This window comes from Rhincodon typus, unplaced genomic scaffold, assembly GCF_021869965.1.
Source record: "Rhincodon typus isolate 14 unplaced genomic scaffold, sRhiTyp1.1 hic_rhity00001583, whole genome shotgun sequence".
NCBI lineage: Eukaryota > Metazoa > Chordata > Chondrichthyes > Orectolobiformes > Rhincodontidae > Rhincodon > Rhincodon typus.
This window is the reverse complement of record NW_025967221.1, coordinates 3,015-22,967: the sequence shown is the minus strand read 5'-3', so window position 1 is coordinate 22,967 and position 19,953 is coordinate 3,015. Positions and strand designations below refer to the sequence as shown.

The 19,953-nt window shown below is 38.9% G+C and overlaps 1 protein-coding gene across 1 annotated transcript; it reads right to left on the bottom strand.

Moving 5' to 3' along the window:
• Positions 1-232: 232 nt before the first annotated feature.
• On the bottom strand, positions 233-18,540 carry LOC109931780 (diacylglycerol lipase, alpha; the record flags this gene model as incomplete). The annotated part of the gene is made up of 7 exons (XM_048592631.1): positions 18,364-18,540; positions 16,276-16,329; positions 15,461-15,585; positions 13,093-13,249; positions 10,734-10,817; positions 3,071-3,148; positions 233-318 (listed from the first exon to the last, which is right to left on the bottom strand). Coding segments are annotated over exons 1-7 (761 nt in total), but the record flags the coding sequence as incomplete, so codon positions are not given.
• Positions 18,541-19,953: the final 1,413 nt, after the last annotated feature.

Sequence of the window (19,953 nt, the reverse complement as noted above, 5' to 3'; positions counted from 1 at the left end):
AGTATGTATGAGTTGTTTTTTGAAGAAAATCAATCAACCTTGCATCATAGAATGTTGGAATCGCACAACAGGACACTCAAGAGGAGGAAGGTTCTATTTCATGAGAATTTATGACAACTGAAACAAATTGGTAACCCAGTTTTCCTCTTTTGGATAACAATATTATTTTTACTTCACACCAACAGCATTCATTAGGTGTATCTCTGTCAATATTTTGGAATATTAACTGTACCTTACCAGGTCTCGGCCAAAAGCTTGAGAAAGAATCATCTCCTGCTCTAGTTTCTTTTTGATGTATTCTGCAGATAGAACCATGCCCTGAAAAAGGATCAGAATGCAAACAAGATAAATTATAAAAACTAGTTAGAGGTTGATATTTTGTTTAATTCGTAATAATAATAGAAAGTAATGCAAAATATTAATTAAAGTATTCAGAAATACCTTTAACCTAGCCATCACGACGCAACTTTTTCAATTTTGCCATTACGAGCTTTCTAATAATGTATTCTGTTCACAGACTCTTGATGTTTAAAGAAAGTGGGTGAGAACCTGCAATTCTCAAAACTAACCAGCAAAGGAACTGCTTCACAATATCTGGCAGCTCTGCCTCTTTTGTGAAGGAAGAGTTAGTTGGCAGATTTTGCCTGCCATCTGTCCTGGATTTCAGCAATGAAGGTGATCCTTAAAACTGCTTTTTTTCAGGAAGATGAAAGAAAAATGATACTGCTGAAATAAAGTTTTATGACACATATTACAAATGCTGGAGCCTGACAAAATATATTTATAATCGGTAGGACATTTAGAAGTCTTAGACACTTCGCCATCAACTAACAAATGTTGTGTAAGATAGAGAATGTGTTGAATATATTGAATTATGATAAAGTATGTAAATTTATTTTGTATAGTTGTTTTGTAATCAGCTCCATTCGTGCAATACATTATACCCAAGAAGCGCTTAACAGCGTTTATCAGCATTTTACTACACTTAAATAAGAGCAAATTACTTCAGATACTGAAAATCTGAAATAAAAACAAAAAGTATTGGAGAAACTGAGCAGATCTGGCAGCATCTGTGGAGACAGTAACCGCAGAATCAGCTCTAAAGAACAGTCATTTCAGACTCAAACTGTTAGCTTTGTTAATCTATCAATTAAACTAAGGCGATTATCAGAAGGTGGTTTTCTTATTCATGTTTGACCTGACACTAGGAGACATTATGAGGTCCTTAGTCAATGTCAAGGATTCCCTCCTGACTGTATACCACAGTGCAGCCACATTGGGTAGGTCTGTCCTGTCAGTGGATAGGACATACCCAGGGATGGTGATGGTCATGATGGTGTCTGGGACACTGTCTATATCAAGCTGTTGCCTGGCTAGTCTCTGGGAGAGTTCCCCCAGTTGTTGCACAAGGCCCTCAGACGTTGCTAAGGAGGGTTTTGTAGGTTCAATAGGACTAAAACTGTCATTTCCAGTTCCTTGCCAGGTGGTATATTCAGTTTCATTACCTTTGTCAGATCTGTAGTGGTTAGATACAGCTGAATGGCTTGCTTGGCAATAGCAGAGGGAATTTAAAAATTAACCGTATTGATCATTTCAATTCTTGAAATATATCTTTAAACTACAGGATAGCGGAAAACTGCACAAATATGCTACTCTCTCCATTGACTACACACTTTAAAAAAGTTACTTGCGTATAAGTGCATGTGACATTTTAATGGTTTTTAATGTTATCACTTACCACTACATCAGGTTGTTTTCAGCAAAACACATTTAAGATTATGAGGAAAGTACAAAGTGGATAGTCCTTTCAGAGGTGCAATGGATGAATCATCCATTTCTGAACTATAAAGTACTAGCATTTCATAACAGTGGCAAATGGCAGTGAGAAAGGCACCTGGATAAGACTGACTGTATTTCAGTGCATTGGTCGAAAAAGTGCAAGCTACGGATGAACAATGTGAAAAAGCTCTGTTGGAAAGAATCAGCTGACCTAGTGCAACCAAAGCTGTTATAGATGCACAAACTCAGTGCAAATTGTTGTTTGCTTTCTCAAATTCCAATGCCTACTGCAGTCCAATTGCCAGTAATATGTTATAATTGACAACTTGGTATTTTGTCTTTTGCTTTATAATCATAGCTTAGTAAAAACAAAAAGTGAGACAGAACAAGCTTTAAAAAAAATCAACAAAAGTCAATTAAAATGCATATTAATATGAAACTGAAGTAAAATGAAATTGTATAAGGGGAAAAGAAGATACAAGAAAAATGGCACTGTATGAAAATTAAACAAAACCATGTATTAGAAACTCATGATCTTAAGAACTAAATTTGATCTAGAAGAACATCTGGAAGTGAAGAATGGAACATTCTGTCACGTATAGTTGAGTTTTAATATCAGAGCCTTTATTTTGTTAATTAAATAACTAATTAGAGATGGAAATATTTAGGGCATTTAAAATAAAACTGCGTGGTGCACAAAAGAGCATAGAGTACTACAGTAGCCATGGATAAGCAAAATGGCCTCTTAATGTTCTACATTCTCTATCCAACATCTTTCATTATAAAAGTGTATGAATATTCATTCACTGCTTCAAATCAAGTTTATTTTGAGGCTTCCCTTTACTTATATGGTTAAAACTTGTTGATGATACTGTGGGGAAAAAAGCATACTTTATTTGGAACATTTGATTTGAGAATGCAAGATCTGACTTTATAAAATGAAAAATTTCCCATTCCTTGGCACATTCCTTAACTTGATAGGCAATTAATTCAAATTTTTTTTGTGTAAAAGGCTAATTTCTCTTTGGCACAGGAGGGCATACTGTTAAGACAGGAATGTTGTACAACTTCCAATATAGTATTCTGAATACAAGAAATAGACAGCAAGAGCAACTTTAATTTTTCTGTTCCTTTGTACGACTAAGTAAGTTTCATATCTTGTTTAATTTTAGAAACAGGGCCAAATATTGGAATTAAAATTTCTGAAGTACTTACAACAGCATCATGACTATTTCATCTGAAGAGCATCATGACTATTTCATCTGAAGAATACAATAAAAATTCTACTTGCCTTGTGGCCAAGCCAAGTACCATGATGGCCCTCTACTGGTAATCGTTCAGCATCTCCAGTCAGATCAGTTAGGGCATCCTGTCATTAAGATTACAGCAAGTCAAAATGAGCCTTACACAAGCTTGTCTTTGGTAGCTTTGAACTGATGTTTGTTTTCCTATTTTTGCTTAACATTTTCCTATCTTTCCAGGATTGTGTTTCCTCAGATTCAGTCACACTTCTATCACCCTACCCCATAAAGTAACTCCTCACTTATCAACTTAGATGGTTAAGTCAACAGGCTATTCATCTGCTGAAAGCAGTAATTCTATATTATTCTGTTAACAAGAACATTAGCCAACATTTATTCTGTCCTCACTAGAATGTAAGAATTGTTTTTGGCACGACACGCAGTGAAACCATAAGTCATGCATCTATGATGATTTATACATAGTTGCCAAGCAATTAGATTTTCTCTTGCCCACGCTTATCCTATATCAATATGCAATTCTTAGCAATACTTATTGGTACTGTGAATATTGGTTGATCTTTCCCCTTGGTCTTAGACTACTGTGTAAAAGTGATCCATGTCTACATGCAGAAAAACCTGGCTTGGGCTGGTAAGTGGCATGTAACATTTCTGTGACAGTTGCACCAAGTATAACCACCCTTTACAAGAGATGATCTAACCATCTACACTTGATCTTTGAGGAATTATTATCACTGAAATCCCTATCATCAGTATCCTGAGAGTCACATTGACCAGAAGCTTAAATGGATTGACCACATAGATTGCATTGTTATAACAGCAGCTTAAAGTTTTGCTGAGTCACACATCACCTGGCTCTCCAAAGCCTGTTCACCGTCTTCAAGGCACAAGTGAGGATTGTGATGGAATACTATCCATTGACCTGGGAACTACCGCCTCAATAACACTCAAGAACCTCAATGCAATCCAAAACAAAGCAGCCTGCTTGATTGGCACTTATCCAAATTCTTTATCATTCATTTCTCCGATACTGGTGCGCCATCATTTCAGTGCATACAATCTATAAGATACAATGCAGCAACTTGCCAAGGTTCTTTGAGGACAGTACTTGCATGGTAGACAATGGGGAACCTGTGGATGTGGTGTATCTGGATTTCTAGAAGGCATTTGACAAGGTGCCACACCAAAGGCTACTACATAAGATAAAGTTGCATGGTATTACAGGTAATGTATTGGCATGGATAGAGGATTGGTTGACCAGTAGAAAGCAAAGAGTAGGGGTAAATGAGTGTTTTTCTGGTTGGCGGTCAGTGGCTAGTGGTGTGCCTCAGGGATCCGTGTTGGGACCTCAATTGTTTACAATTTACATAGATGATTTGGAGTTGGGGATTAAGTGTGGTGTGTCAAAATTTGCAGTTGACACGAAGGTGAGTGGTAGAGCAAAGTGTGCAGAAGACACCGAAAGTCTGCAGAGGGATATAGATAGTCTAAGTGAGTGGGCAAAGGTCTGGCAGATGGAGTACAATGTTGATAAGTGTGAGGTCATCCATTTTGGTAGGAATAACAGCTAAATGGACTATGTTTTACATGGTAAAAAATTGCAGCACGCTGCTGTGCAGAGGAACTTGGGTGTCCTTGTGGATGAATCGCTAAAAGTAGGATTGCAGGTGCAGCAGGTAATTAAAAAGGCAAATGGAATTTTGTCTGCCATTGCTCAAGGGATGGAGTTTAAAAACAGGGAGGCTATGCTGCAGCTGTATAGGGTCCTGGTGAGGCCACACCTGGAGTTTTGGTCTCCTTACTTGAGAAGAGATATACTAGCACTGGAGGGAGTGCAGAGGAGATTCACTCGGTTGATTCCAGAGTTGAGAGGGTTGGATTAAGAGGACAGACTGAGTAGACTGGGATTATACTCATTGGAATTCAGAAGAATGAGGGGAGATCTTATAGAAACATACAAGATTATGAAGGGAATAGATAAAGTGGAGGCAGGGAGGTTGTTTCCGCTAGCAGGTGAAACTAGGACTAGAGGGCATCACCTCAAAATAAAGGGATACAGATGTAGGACTGAGGTCAGGAGGAACTTCTTCGCCCAAACGGTTGTGAATCTGTGGAATTCCCTGCCCAGTGAAGCGGTTGAAGCTACCTCACTGAATGTTTTTAAGGCAAGGCTAGATAAATTTTTGAACAGTAAGGGAATTAAGGGTTATGGTGAGCGGGCGGGTAAGTGGAGCTGAGTCTCAAAAAGATCATCCACGATCTTATTAAATGGCGGGGCAGGCTCGACAGGCCAGATGGCCTACTCCTGCTCCTAGTTCTTATATTCTTGCTTGCTGTCACCCAAAAGGACAAGGGCAACTGATGCATGGCAACATCACTACCTGCAAATTCCCCTTCAAGCTATGTACCATCCTTACTTGGAAATGTATTGCCACTCCCACATTGTCACTGTACCAAATCCTGCAACTGCCAACTGAATAACACTGCAGTTATATCTGTACCATGTGTAAAGCAGTGGCTCACAAGCACTTTTTCAGGGGCAATTCAGGATTGTCAATAAAAGCTGGCATTGCTACTGACATGAACCTCCCATGACTGAATACAAAGAAATAGACTCAGCAGCCCTCTTCTTGTTAGATCAAAACTAAATCACAATAACCAGAGACCAAACCTAGGATGTTCTAGTCTGTGTGGCAGCAACATTATGCAACAGTCAAATCAGGGAAACCTTAGAAATCATTATATGAAGTCCAAGCAATGTTTAATATATACTAATACATTGCAAGCAGCAATGAGAAATATGGGGGGAGAAAGGATTGAAACTGAAATGGCACAAATCCCAATGTAAATATAAATAATTTCCACTTAAGACCTGTATGAACTTGTTTACCATCACTTTTTGTTGACATGAAGTCCATTACTTTCTGCTCCCTGCACATCTGTTATATACTTTATAAATAGCAGGCAATAAATTAAGACTTCATTGCATGTGCATTTGGGATTAAAACTGTTCACAACCTAAATATTTAAGGAGACAGACAATAGATTCTGCATTAAAAATGTATGTACAGTCAGTTAGGTGCCTGCGCATATTTGACTATAACAGCTGTGGGTGAAGACCTGTATTTACGATGACGTAAATTGTGGAATTTATATTTATTTGTTGTTTGGGTTTCTGGTTTTTGAGTTTGGAATTGATGAAGCTTCTGTGACTGAAGTTAATTATTAACTTGCAAACATTCCTCTGGCCATGACGATTTCTTTTAAAATGATTTTTTTGAGGTCTGGTTTTAAAGTGAATGGATTTTGTGAAGTATTGATGGATATTTGCTTATTTAAATTGTTTTGCAAGTCAGCAAGGTAACTACCAGGGCCTCAATGTTTGTTACAGTGTTCTGGGACTTGGGTTTAATTAAGATTAAGGGAAATGACCATAGCTAAGAAAGAATTTTAGTTTCACTTTTAACTTAGAGTGAGGCAGTCCTGTGAAGTCCTTTGAATAGGATGACTGTGCAGAAGAGTGCCTTTGAGAAGGGTCTGATGAATGTTGAACTACGTTACCTTAGAGTGATGAGTTAATGTTAATTCCAGACCAAAAATGTTGGATTAACACGCTGAAGTGATTACTTAAAGCTAAATATATTTAAACAGGTCAATGGTAGTCTCAGAAGGAAACTGTCTGCAGTTTTAATCTAAAAGTTGAAGTTACAAATGACTTAAACTTATAAGGTACCTGCATCAATAGTGTGTTTTGGATAGAATAAAAAAGCTGCTTGTCTCTTTTCAATTTAGCATATATTAATAATAACAATATTTAACAGGCATTCAGACAGACATATGAGTGGGCAGGGAACAGAGGGATACAGACCACATGCAAGTAGACGGGATTAATTTAGAATACTTTGTGCTCACCACAGACATGGTGGGCTCAAAGGCCTGTTCTTACACTGTATTGTTCTACGTTCTATAAAGGAATGTTTAGGGATAAATAGGATTATAGAATTCCTGTATGTTTAAAAATCTTTGAATTTGTATTGTAAATATATCGTTTATTCTATTTTGTTGTCGTTTCATTTGCAATATTTTACTGTGTTATTGTTAAAGCAAAATCTACAGCATCATGTCCTTATGTTTCAGTTAGCGATCACTTTTGTAAAAACCAAAACAAATTATATTTTATCTATCAAACCAGGTTCCTGTCTGGGGTTGGATTTGCCGTGTAATAACATCAGCTGGAATTGTTATACTGTGCATACCGGATCTGACACTATTACTTGATGGATAATTGTATCCCCATGTGTCAATATTTGTGTAGCTGATTTATATGCATGTGAGTGACTACTCCCATTAAGGTACACATTTGGATGGGTCTCTTCTAACATGTCCTTACTCAACTATCAGAATGAGCTCTTGCATTTTTTTTTTTGGCTGGTGGAGGGGTGTAATACATACAGTCATAGAGTAATACAGGATGGAAACAGGCCCTCCAGCCCAAACTGCTCCGTGCTGATCATGATGCCCACACAGCTAGTTCCACTTGCCTGCATTTGGTCCATTTCCCTCTAAACCCTTCTCATCCATGTACCTATCCAAATGTTTTTTTGGATGTTGCTATTGTACCTGCCTCAACCCACTTTCTCTGGCAGACTACTCCATATACACAGCATTGTCTGCGTGAAGAAGTTGCCCCTCAGGTCCTTCTTAAATCTTTCCCCTCTCACCTTAAACCTATGCCCTCTAGTTTTCAATTCCCCATCCCTGGAAAAAAGACTACACGCATTCATTCTATCTATGCCCCTCATGATTTTATACACCTCAATAGGGATAAAATCCTATCCTAGCCAACCTCTCCCTATAACTCAGGCCTACTAGTCCTGGTAACATTCTCGTAAACCTTCTTTGCACACTTTCCAGTTTAACTAAGTCTTTCCTATAAAAGGGTGACCAAAACTGTACACAATACTCCAAGTGCAGCCTCACCAACAACTTATACAACTGTAACATAACATTCCAATTCCTATACTCAGTGCCTTGACCAATGAAGGTCAGCATGCTAAATGCCTTCTTCACCACCCTATCTACCTGTGACACCACTTTCAATGAAATATGTACTTGTACTTCTCGGTCCCTCTGTTCCATAACACTCCTCAGGACCTTACCATTTACTGTACAAGTCCTACCTTGGTTTGACTTTCCAAAGTTCAACTCCTCACACTCATCTGTACTGAATTGCATTTGCCAATCTTCAGCCCACTTCCCCATCTGATCAAGACCCCTTTAATTTTTGATAATCTTCCCCGCTATCAATGATACCTAATTTTGTATCATCCACAAATTTACTAATCATGCCTTGTACATTCACATCCAGATCATTTACATAAATAGCAAATAACAAAGGTCTCAGCACTGACCCCCATGGCACACCACTAGTAACAGGCCTCCAGTTTGAGAATCAACCTTCAACCGTCATCCTCTCCTTCCTATCATCGAGCCAATTTTGAATCTAATTAGCTAGCTCTCCCTGGATCCCATGCGACCTAACTTTCATGACTTGCCTGCCATGCAGGATCACTGCCCTATCCTCATCCATTCTCTTGGTTACCTCTTCAAAAAACTCTAAAAGATCTGTCAGACATGACTTCCCGTGCACAAATCCATGCCGCCTATCCTTAATCAGACCTTGACTATTCAAATGTTGGTTGATCCTGTCCCTCAGTATCGTCTCCAATAACTTGCCTACCACTGATTTCAGAGTCACTGGCCTGTAGTTCCCTGGCTTGTCTTTGCTATCTTTCTTAAACAATGGAACAACATTAGCCACACTCCAGTCTTCCGGAACTTCACCAGTAGCTAAAGATGAAGCAAAAATCTCTGCAAGGGCCTCTGCAATTTGTTCCCTAGCCTCCCACAATATCTGAGGATGGACTTGATCAGGCCTGCTGGATTTATCCACCTTAATATGATTTAAGGCTGCAAACACCACCTCTCTGGTAATATGTTTGTGGTCCAAAAAATCCCTACTTATTTCCCTTATTTTCTTAGCATCCATGATTCTCTCCTTAAACACTGAGGAGAAATATTCATTAAAAATCCACCCCATCTCCTGCGGTTCCACACATAGATAACCATGCTGATCTGTAAAGGAACCTATTCTCTCCCTAGCCACCTTCTTAATATAGCTATAGAACCTCTTGGGATTATCTTTAAGGTTATTTGTCAGATCCATCTCATACCCTCTTTTTGCTCTTCTGATTTCCCTCTTAAATGTGCTCCTACACTTTTTGTAGTCATCTAGGGATTCACTTGAGCCCAACAGCTTAAACCCAATGTATGCTTTCTTCTTTTCCCTGACCAGAGTCTCAATATCCCTCATCAGCCAGGGATCCCTGAACCTGCCAGCTTTTCCCTTCACTCTGTCCCTGGTCTCTTGATATCACACTTTTAAAAGCCTCCTATTTGCCAGTCGTTCATTTTCCTTCAAATAGTCTCACCCAATTGGCCACTGCTAGATCCTGCCTAAGGGCCCCAAAATTGGCCCTGCTCAATTTTAGCACCTTAACCTGTGGACCTGTCCTATCTTTTTCCATAACCATGTTAAAAATAAGAGTGTTATGGTCACTGGACCCAAAGTGCTCTCCGACTGACACTTCAGTCACTTGCCTGACCTCGTTTCCTACGAGGAGGTCCAGAGTGGCACCCTCCCAAGTAGGGCCCTCTACATATTGATTTAGGAAACTCTCTTGGACATATTTGACAAATTCCACCCTGTCCGGGCCTTTTACACTCTGGGTGGCCTAGTCAATACAGGGGGAATTAAAATCTCCAACCAATACTACTGTTATTCCTACAGGTATCTGCAATCTCGCTACACATCTGCTCCTCTAGTACCCGCTGACTATGTGGGGGTCTATAATACATTGCCAGAGTGACTATCCCGTCCTTGTTTCTAAGTTCTAACTGTATGGCCTTATTTGACAACCCCTTAAGAATATCCTCTTTAAGCACTGTTATTACGTCCTCCTTTATCTAAAGGGCAACTCCCCATCCCTGTTTACTTGTACTTCGGTCACGCCTGTAGCTTCTGTATCCTGGAACATTGAGCTGCCAGTCCTGCCATTCTCTCAGCCACGTTTCTGTTATGGCTCTAATATCCCAGTCCCCAGAGCCAATCCATGCTCTGAGCTCATCCGCCTTACCAGTCAGGCCTTGTGCATTGAAATAAATGCACTTTAAACCAGAAGTCATTTCCCTCCCTTTACTGTGCCCCTAGCTAGCCTGAATAGTAAACTTGCTCTCGATGGCTAATGTGTTTTCCCCGACTTCTCAATGGCCCCTCTCTTATTCAGAGTCCCACCTCCCCACCAAACTAAATTAAATTTCAGTGCAGTGTTGTGTGTGCACAGGTGCATCTAAATTGTCAGCCGCATGTCCATGTCTGTACGGTCACTGAAAGAGAAGTAAAGTATCAGAACATGGAAACACTCAACAAATGGTTTTGTGGATCAGATAATTATTTTTTCTCTATAAAAAAAGCACGTTAGGTGTTAATTATCATAAAACAACTATTTCTTCCTTTAGCTCATCATCTCAGATTATTATACACCTTATTATATGGGGCACAAGGATTTATAAATTGTGCAGCATTCTGGGAATGGACTCGTCTTGTGTACCTACAGGACAGTTATAATACTTCACCTTTGGTGAAAGGGTCCCTCGAATACTGATCACAACCTTCTTTTTCATATGATCCACAGCAACAAAGAAAGGGGTTTCAAAAACCTAGGAAGAAAATTCAAAATTAATTAAATTCACATAAAGGTAATGAACACAAACTTTATGATAAAATAATGGTTGAAGAAGTCGAGAGATTCTAATAAGACGTTGAGATAGGCAATGGTGGTTAACATTTTGCACCTATTTTGCTTTTAAATTTCAATGTTTCAGGACTGGGTTAATTCCCTTATACAAAAGTAAAGATGATCTGTATTGAACACAGGAGTTAACTGGATTGAAACTATCTAACAACCAAGTTCATTGCTCCTCTGAAATTTCTTGTCCTTTCTGAAGAGCAAATATTCTCTCTCACATGGTTTTACATTTTTCCATGTCTTACTTATGTTAAAATGAACAACCTTTTAAATACATACCCTTGATCTAATTCAATATTTCTGTGTGACCCACTGGTATCTCCTTTGCCTCCGAGTGAAAAATTCACAAGTTCAAGTCCCATCCCAAAGCCTGGAGCTAAGTCCAGGCTGACACTTTGTTAGTGACGCTGTCCTGCACTAAAGTTTCTTGCACATTTTCAATAAGGCATTTATCTAAGGTTCCATCTGCCTGCTTTACTGAATGGAAAAGATACCACAACACTCTTAAGAGCATCAGGGAATTCACTTTGTACAAACTGGCTGGCATGTTTGCCTACATTACAGTGACCACGTTTCAGAAAAAATTCAAAGGTTACATTGCGTCCTCCGGATGTGCAAGGTACTGTACAAATGCATGTCATCGTTTTCTTTCTTCAGGCCTCAAAACTGTAGAGATTTTCATCTTTAGGAATAATTTTTTTTCTCCCTAGATTACAATAAAAGCTTGGTGTCAAATAATCCATATTTCCTGTTATACCTTTCCTCTTTCTAACCTTGCTGCTGTCATCCAGCATGGGCCTTCCCTCTTAGTGTCCCAGCAAGTCAAAAACATAAATGTCATTCAATAAAGACTGAATTATATCTAAGTCCCTCTGCCTACTCCAGCCAATTTTGGATGTAAACTAAGTGCTTTGTGAAGCAAAACAACTACAGCTGTGCTCTGTGGGCTCCCTGCCCTGCAAAAGCAACTTGGAGATTTGCCATCTAGAGTTAGTGTATTTTTACTCAAATATTATATGAAGCAAGTATCATTTATATTGTACCATTTTCACGATACATTTGATGAACAAAGTAACAGGAACCCTGAGCAGCAGGACCCTGGTGCATTCCTTGTACCTGGTGTTTATACAGGAAATTGCAATTTTTGGAGGTTGATCACAAAGTGCGACAGGCAAAAGAAGGATTAATTTTTTTGTATTTGATACATATTTTAATCATCATCCTGCCACGCTATATGACAGCAACACTCCCCCACACCGGAGGTAAATGACCTGCCATGCTGCAGTTAGTCCTAATGGAAGCACAAATCTGAAATGAGGCTGATGGAAATCCTGCTCTGCTGAAGATCTGCTGTCATTGTAACTGACAAATTCTGTCGCAGTTGTCCATGTTATATAATATCTGACCACTTCTTTTAGAGTGGGATAGTGATGGTTACTGCTTTCAAACACAGATGATTGCCACACAGAATGTATTCTGGGCCCACAACCAATAATACAAACAGTAGTGGCATAAGTAAATGCTGGCATGGGGCCAGTACATGGTTAATCTTTTAGTAAATCACAGCAACATATGTTATGCACATTATAATCTAAATATTTAAATAAATACAATCTAGAATAAAAAAGGCAAAATACAATTTTTATTTTTTTATGGATATAAAATCTTGTCAGTGGGAGTGTACAGTTTGAAGGACAGTGAAACAGAAATTGCAGGAAAAGAATTCATTTTTTAAAAAAATCAACATTTTTCTAGGAATAGCTAACATATAACCCTAGGAGTGCTGCACAGTTTACTAATATTCCACTGTTCATTTTTGTAGCACCAGAAGCTTGCGGCTTGTGTTGCAGACAAGTGGCACGTAACACAGCAGCTGTCTTGGATGTGGAAGAACAAAACATGAACCTTGGTTCAATGGGAGCACATCTCCAAGTTGAACAACTGGGGATGGGTGTGTTTGCGCATGGGCGCACGTGTCACACGCATGGGGGAGGGTGCTTGAGCACACAATCTGTGTCATTCTCCTATGCAATACTGAGAGAATGATGCACTTCTGAATTGTTGACTTTTGGATGAAATGTTAAACCAAGAGTGTCTCCCTCTCAGGTAGATGAAAAAGAGCTCTCAGACATTTAGAGGAAAATTAGGTATGAGTCAACATTAATAATTTGTACCAAATGACATACCGCATCGTGACATGAAGTATATACGATATCAACTAAACAAAAATTCTCATCCAGAAAGTGGCGCTTGATAGCAATGACATTGCAGTTGCAACAGTTGTCTTCCTCAACTGTTACACTTGGAGCATATCTGGGTCGAGGGAGGCAAAAGCAGCAACACCTGGAAAATAAAAGATAATGATGTGCTTAAAAGCAATATACTGACTCAATCATATAATTCTTGCTTTCCAGTTCACTGAAGTCAACTTGAATGTCATATTCAGGTTGCACACATGCTATTAAATTGATACCAGCATGTTGTTCAGCTTCCTATGAACACAGCTAATTGTTGTTGGGCAATGCTCTAGTGCAATTGATTCTGCAGGCCTGTTTAGAGCACAGTATGTACGTGCAATTAGGCACGTCTCTTTCAAAATGCTCACCCATCTGATTTAAAAAATCATTAAATCAAACTGTTTGGACAAGTTATGACACATCTCCAGGAACTGGCATGATTTTATATGAGCAAAAGTATCAGTCTACTTAACAACGTTCATTTGACCACAACTCTCTTTATTCATAGATCCACTTTCATCTGTGCAAATAGCTCCATACTCATCCCAAAACTTAAAATATACAAATTAGTTTAAAATATACTCTCAATTATTCTCAATCATTAAGGTTGTTCCTGACTTGTGCAATGTAGTGATACTTTCAACGGAAGAAGAGGTTATAATGACTGAGAAAGATAGACACTAACAGTGGGAAAAAAACAGAAAAGGACAGCAGCAGAATCATGGGACATCAACAATAAAAGGAATAAGAAGAAAATGATTATAGTATTGGTGAGAGAGGGAAATGGAAAGTAAAAGAAGGAAAATAGAAGGAAAATAAAAATGTAACAAAAGGCAGACAAATGAAGAAAGGAGAGAGATAGAAAAGCAGTGGTGCTCACAATCATGGAGACAGTATTAAAAACGACAGCAGAAAGTAGAAATGGTACAATTCAATGGCATGTGACATTAAGCAATTTCAATCAAAAGGCCCGAACTGAATTCCCTGAAGTTTTATAATTAATACTGAATTTCGCGTAAAGGAACTCTGAGAAGTACATTTTGATCTATTTATTAAACTGCATAGAATAAATAATTTAAGAAAATGAGCAGTGGCAACAATCACTCAGGCCCCTGCCAATGCAGTTCCAAAACTGACTAATGGCAGGCGTATTAAAGTTCCCAGGAAATTACTTTCTTGAACATTCCTTCCTTGCGAAGACATTATAGGAAGCTTCATCAGAAATCTAAATGTAGCACTCTGTGCCATAATGGGTTGATGGGTCAGATCACAGCTTAAATATTGTGAACAGTATTGGCCCCTTGTCCAAGGGAACACATATTGGTATTCGAGTCAACCCAGAGAAGGCTTGCAGGGTTGACTGGGTGTGGAAGGATTTTCTTCTGAGGATAGGTTGAGTGGGTTGGGCTTCAACTTATTGGAGCTTTGAAGAATGAGAGGAGACCTTTTTGAAACATTTGAGATTCTTTGGAAGTTTAACAGACCACATGCAAAAAAGTTGTTTCCCTTTGTGAGAGAGTGTAAGACCTGAGGCATAATCTCAGAGCAAAGAGTCACCATTTAAGGTAGAAGTGAGGAAGAATTTCGTCTCTGAGAGTAGTGGAATTCTTTACCACCGAGAACTGTTGAGGTTGTGTAGTAAAGTATAAATACTCGTAGGGTGAGATATACAGACTTTTAATCAGAAAGGGAATCGAGGGTCATAAGGACAAGGCAGGAAACTGGAGGCAAGGATTATTAGATTAGCCAAGATTTCACTGAACAGCAAGGTAGACTTGATAGGCTGAATGGAATGCTTCTGCTGCTGTGTCCTATGGTCTTGTTACCTCTTCAAAAAAGTGTAATAAATTTGTCAGATAATGGCATCCCGTTCATGAAGCATGTTGACTTTACTCAATCAGACTGTGTATTTCAAATGTGCTGCTATTATGTCCTTTAGCCTCTCAACATTTTCCCCAAAGGTACCATGACCCCACTAAGTACATAAATTTCCTTAACAGTTTATCAAAGAAACATCGAATCATAGTAAATCTGAGGCAAGGTTAACCTGTGGGTTTCTGCCCACTGGGAAACAAGATCATATTCACTTCATTTGGGACCATTTTCACAAAGAGATGAGCTTTTTTTTCTGGCCTTTAGTAGACTAAAATATAAAAGCAACTCATCAAACTCTCTGCTTCTATGTTTTCAGGTATAGAACATTTACACATGGTACTTGAATAATCCATGGAATGTACAGCAGATCAGAACTTGTTGCCTACCATATTTCAATGTACTGAATTGCTTTCACAACATTTAGGAAATAAATACTACTCACGAGCATGAGCTAGCCAGCTTGCAGAGTCCACAGGTTGGGTTTCGCATTAGGTACAAGGGCCAGCCATAGGCAGCCAGTGCAAAGTGCATGTAGTAGCATACCTCCTTATACATGTGCATTTCTTGCTAAATAGAAGAAAAAAAAAGTATCAATGATTTAAATTAAGTTTTTTTTTAGAAAAATGAACATAGTTACAGTAAGAGTTGCATGCACTCTCTCACTGGTACAAGTAAAGATCTATTCATTAAGATTTTTCGATCTTCTCCTGTGACAAATTTAAGCGATTTGTTTGCATTGTGTTAATATCTCCCCTACTTAGCAATGGTTGCAATCCCTCCATCAAACTCAAACTCTTCTAAATAGTTTGTGTTTTCATTTTTCAGTGTGTATAATATGGTTGTCAGCAGTTCACTTGCCCACCAACTATTCCCTGGAACAAACATAAGCTCATCTGTATAAATGATGTAATTTTGATTTGATTATATTAAAAGCGATGAAATGAGGAGAACACCATCATGAAGGGTGACAGCTATATTTCATACCCATAAAAGCAGGCAGCATAAAATATTCAAGAGATAATGAGCTGAATTGCTGAGAGAAAGGATTGACAAATTTAATGGAAGGTTAACTTATCCATCTGAAAGGGATGGAGGAGTATGGCTGAAGTTTTATTCCATTGCTAAAATACTTATATTCTTATGACTAAATCTTGAGACTGTGATTCATAAATAAGATGCTCTCTATCTTGCAAGTAATTAACAAGGTTCATACCAGCTTTTATTTAATTTCAACATAACTTAATGCACTTATCAAACCAGCTCCATTTCATATGAAATTGCTGATTCTACTGCCCGGATGCCAAAATGCACCTGCAAACAGTGGAAAAGCACACGAAAACAACTCTATATAGAATTTAAATACAATAAAATAATTTTAATAAGCAGCAAGAACTTTTGGTTCATTGCAGGATTATAAATTTACTGTTAATTTCAAATAATTATAAATTGTAGTTGTGTAATGTGCACCTCTATTAACACCTTATCTATTAGACTACTTATAATTACTCAAACATTTATTATTGTTACAATTTCACAGATTAGAATTACAGATATTTGAGCTGATTCAGAACCTGGGAGTTTATAAAGCATCTTTAGTGCAACAAATCCACCCAAAGCAGTTAACAAATGTAAAACCAAAGCTAAGGATTTGGAGAAGAGCCACACTGCTGATCAATGGCATGATGGGTAGGTTGTGATAATAGAGATGCATTCAAGTGGAATGTTTCAGGGTGTCATGAAAGCTTCTTAGGACTCTAATCAAAGTGCTTTTTTGTAGTCTGGTGAAGAGACGGAAGTGGAGAAGCTGGAGCAGATCTTAGAGTTCCCTCAAAGCACAAGATACATACTGTGAGTTTTTGATGTACAGAAACAAGATATTAAACCTGTGATGTTTAAATTCTTAATGACAACTACAAATTTCAGGGCTTGAAAGGAACTAGGGGTGAGAAACTCAAATTATTTGTAGAGATTAGAGAAGCTAAGAGTCTCTTAGAGCAGAGGAGGTTAAGGACAGTTTTAATAGAAGCACTCAAGTTGACAGAGAATGTAAGAATTAATTACAAGACTACACAAATTTGATAATTGGCAAGGAGCTGGTTGAGACACAAGATATTTTTCTATGCAGTGTATAGTTTTGATCTGGAATGTACTGCCTGAAAATATGGTGGAACCAAGCTCAACGGTTACTTGCAAAAGGGAATTAGATCAACGATTGAAAGATAAAAGAAAACTGCAAAACTACGGGGAAGGAACTGGCATATGGCTACATGGATACTTCTTTCAGCAAGCTGACAGAGGCACAATGCACCAAACAGCCCTTTTGAACTGTAGGATTCCATAATGACAATCGTTTATAAACCAATTGGATTACTTGTGGCTCTTTGCTTTCTCTCCCAGCAGAGGGAACTGCTTCATTGCAATTACAATACCAGATTAATCTCTGGTCTCTGAATTAAACTATTCTCACTTTCAGCGGTATGTTGAATTCATTATTTTCCCAATGCAACACAAAGGAGGATGTAAGAAAGTGACATTTTGACAGCAAAAGCTTTATGAAAATACAGTATTTCTCAAGGAGAAATCAACCCTCATATCACTACATCAGGGCAAATGAACAGAGAATTTGTTGTCTACACCACATTTTGTTAGTGTTTGCATTGATAAATAAAGGACAATCAAGAATCTATTAAAGTAATAGTTCCAAATTACTTTACTGAAATGTCATTTTCATAGTAGAATGACAAATGCTATCAACTAACATCGTTGAAGAGAAATATCTGACCATAATGACAGCCCGATCCTCATATTGCTTCCGCTCATGCAAGAAGAATCACCACTTGGTTGATGTACCAGAAAATTGCTGGATTAGACTTGTCCCCCAGCAAACTGCCTGTCCCATCGAGAGAAAGAGGAAAATTTTGGGGTTGGAGTTGGAAGAAATAAAATACCAAATTCTATTGTGCTCCAGCTTCATCACTTATTTAAGCTTTTTTGATACATTTCTACTGCTTCTGGTAAGATGGCAATGCAGTTCGAAGCCTGGGGCCTGTCTGCTCCGTCCGCTTTTCTTTTTGTTTCTTTTCCTTTTTTCTTTCTTTTCTCGATTTTTTTTCCTCTTTTTGTACTCACATCTTATTGAAGAGATGCGATGGCATCAGCGGTGGCGAGTGGGCTCAGCAGTGCGGTCTTGTGGCGACAGCATAGCCAGGTTTGGGTGCCTGGCAGTTTCTGCATCTATGACACGGTCCCAGCACCGTCTCATGGCTACTGCCGCTTCTGCATCCAGCGCAGATTCATAGGGGCAGTAGTGGAGGCGAGTTTGGGCCTAGTACGAGACCCAGCGACATCAGCAGCAGCTGCATCGACGAGGTAGGCCTGAAGCAGGCTCATGGTGGCAAAGTCAAGTTTGGGCTGGTGTGGTACCAGCATTGGCAGCATCAACATTGGCAAGGTCCATTTAGGACTCATTCTGTTGAAGATGTCAGTGGAGGCGAGAAGGAGAAGAATGGTCACCGGGCCCATGGCCCACAGCAGAGCACTCAATGAGAAGGACCGTAAAGTTGAACACTTTTTATTTCTTCATTTTCCTGCCTTTATATTCTACGTTTTAGTTTATTTTTCTGTATATTAAGAGGGCAACAGAGAGTGGCGATACTATACAACATTTTCACTATACTTTGTAACAAAATACACGTGACAATAAGTAAATCAAATCAACTATCAAAAATGCAATTGCTAGTTTTCTTTGGAATGGTTTTAAGTAAATAATTTGGAATAATAATTCAACCCAAATATCTGGACATCTACAACAATCTGCATTAACGAAATTATAAAACAGAACTCCTAAAATATTAGTTATTTATAGAATATTTAGGGTTTTTTAAATAGGAAATTTAGAATTTTTCCTGAGGGGAATTCTAGAACAAGGGGGCACAATCTTAAAATTAAAGCTAAATCATTCTTGGGTTCTGTCAGAAAGCACTGTTCAACACAAAAGCTAGCAATGGTTTTTCCTTGTTCACTCTTGAAGATAGGCATCACTGGCTAGGCCTTCATTTATTGCCCATCCACAGTTGCCCTTGAGAAGGTGGTGGTGAGTTGCCGTCTTGAATCATTTGGTGCAGGTACACCCACAACGCTATCAGGAGTTCCAGAATTTTGACCCAGCAACACTGAGTCAGGTCAATGAATGGTTTGGAGGGATCTTGCAGGCGAAGATGTTCCCAGGTATTTGCTATTCTTGCACTTTGTAGTGCTCAGGGGTTTGGAAGATGCTGTCCAAGGAGCCTTAGTGAATTTCTGCAACTTGTCGACGGTACACACTACTGCTGAAGAATTTTCTGAAGAACAGTCTAGGCCCGAAACATCAGCATTCCTGTTCCTCTGATGCTGCTTGGCCTGCTGTGTTCATCCAGCTCTACACCTTGTTATCTCAGATTCTCCAGCATCTGCAGTTCCTACTATCTCTAACACACTACTGCTATTGGGTGTCACTGGTAGAACGGGTGGATGTGATGCCACTCAAGTAGCTTGCTCTGTCCTGGATGATGCTGCCTTCAATCTGGAGTTTTCCTCCCCCAAAAGGTGTTGAACCTAGCATGAAATATTCTCTTTCTCAATTTTAACTCTTTTCCTAGAACCGCCAAAGCTTTTTGGGTGAATACCGGTTGTCCTCTAGAACTTCTTTCAGTGAAGTCCAGTGAGAGTTAGCATATCATTTCAACACGGAGGCCATCACAGTTGAGCTCAACCCTATATTCCTCAAGCAGGAGTCACTGAAGAAGGGTCTAGGCCTGAAACGTCAGCCTTCCTGTTCCTCTGATGCTGCTTGGCCTGCTGTGTTCATCCAGCTCTACACCTTGTTATCTCTATCAGTAATCACCAGATTACGAGTGGGTTCGTTCTGAAGTCCGTTCACAAGTCAGAACGCAATGG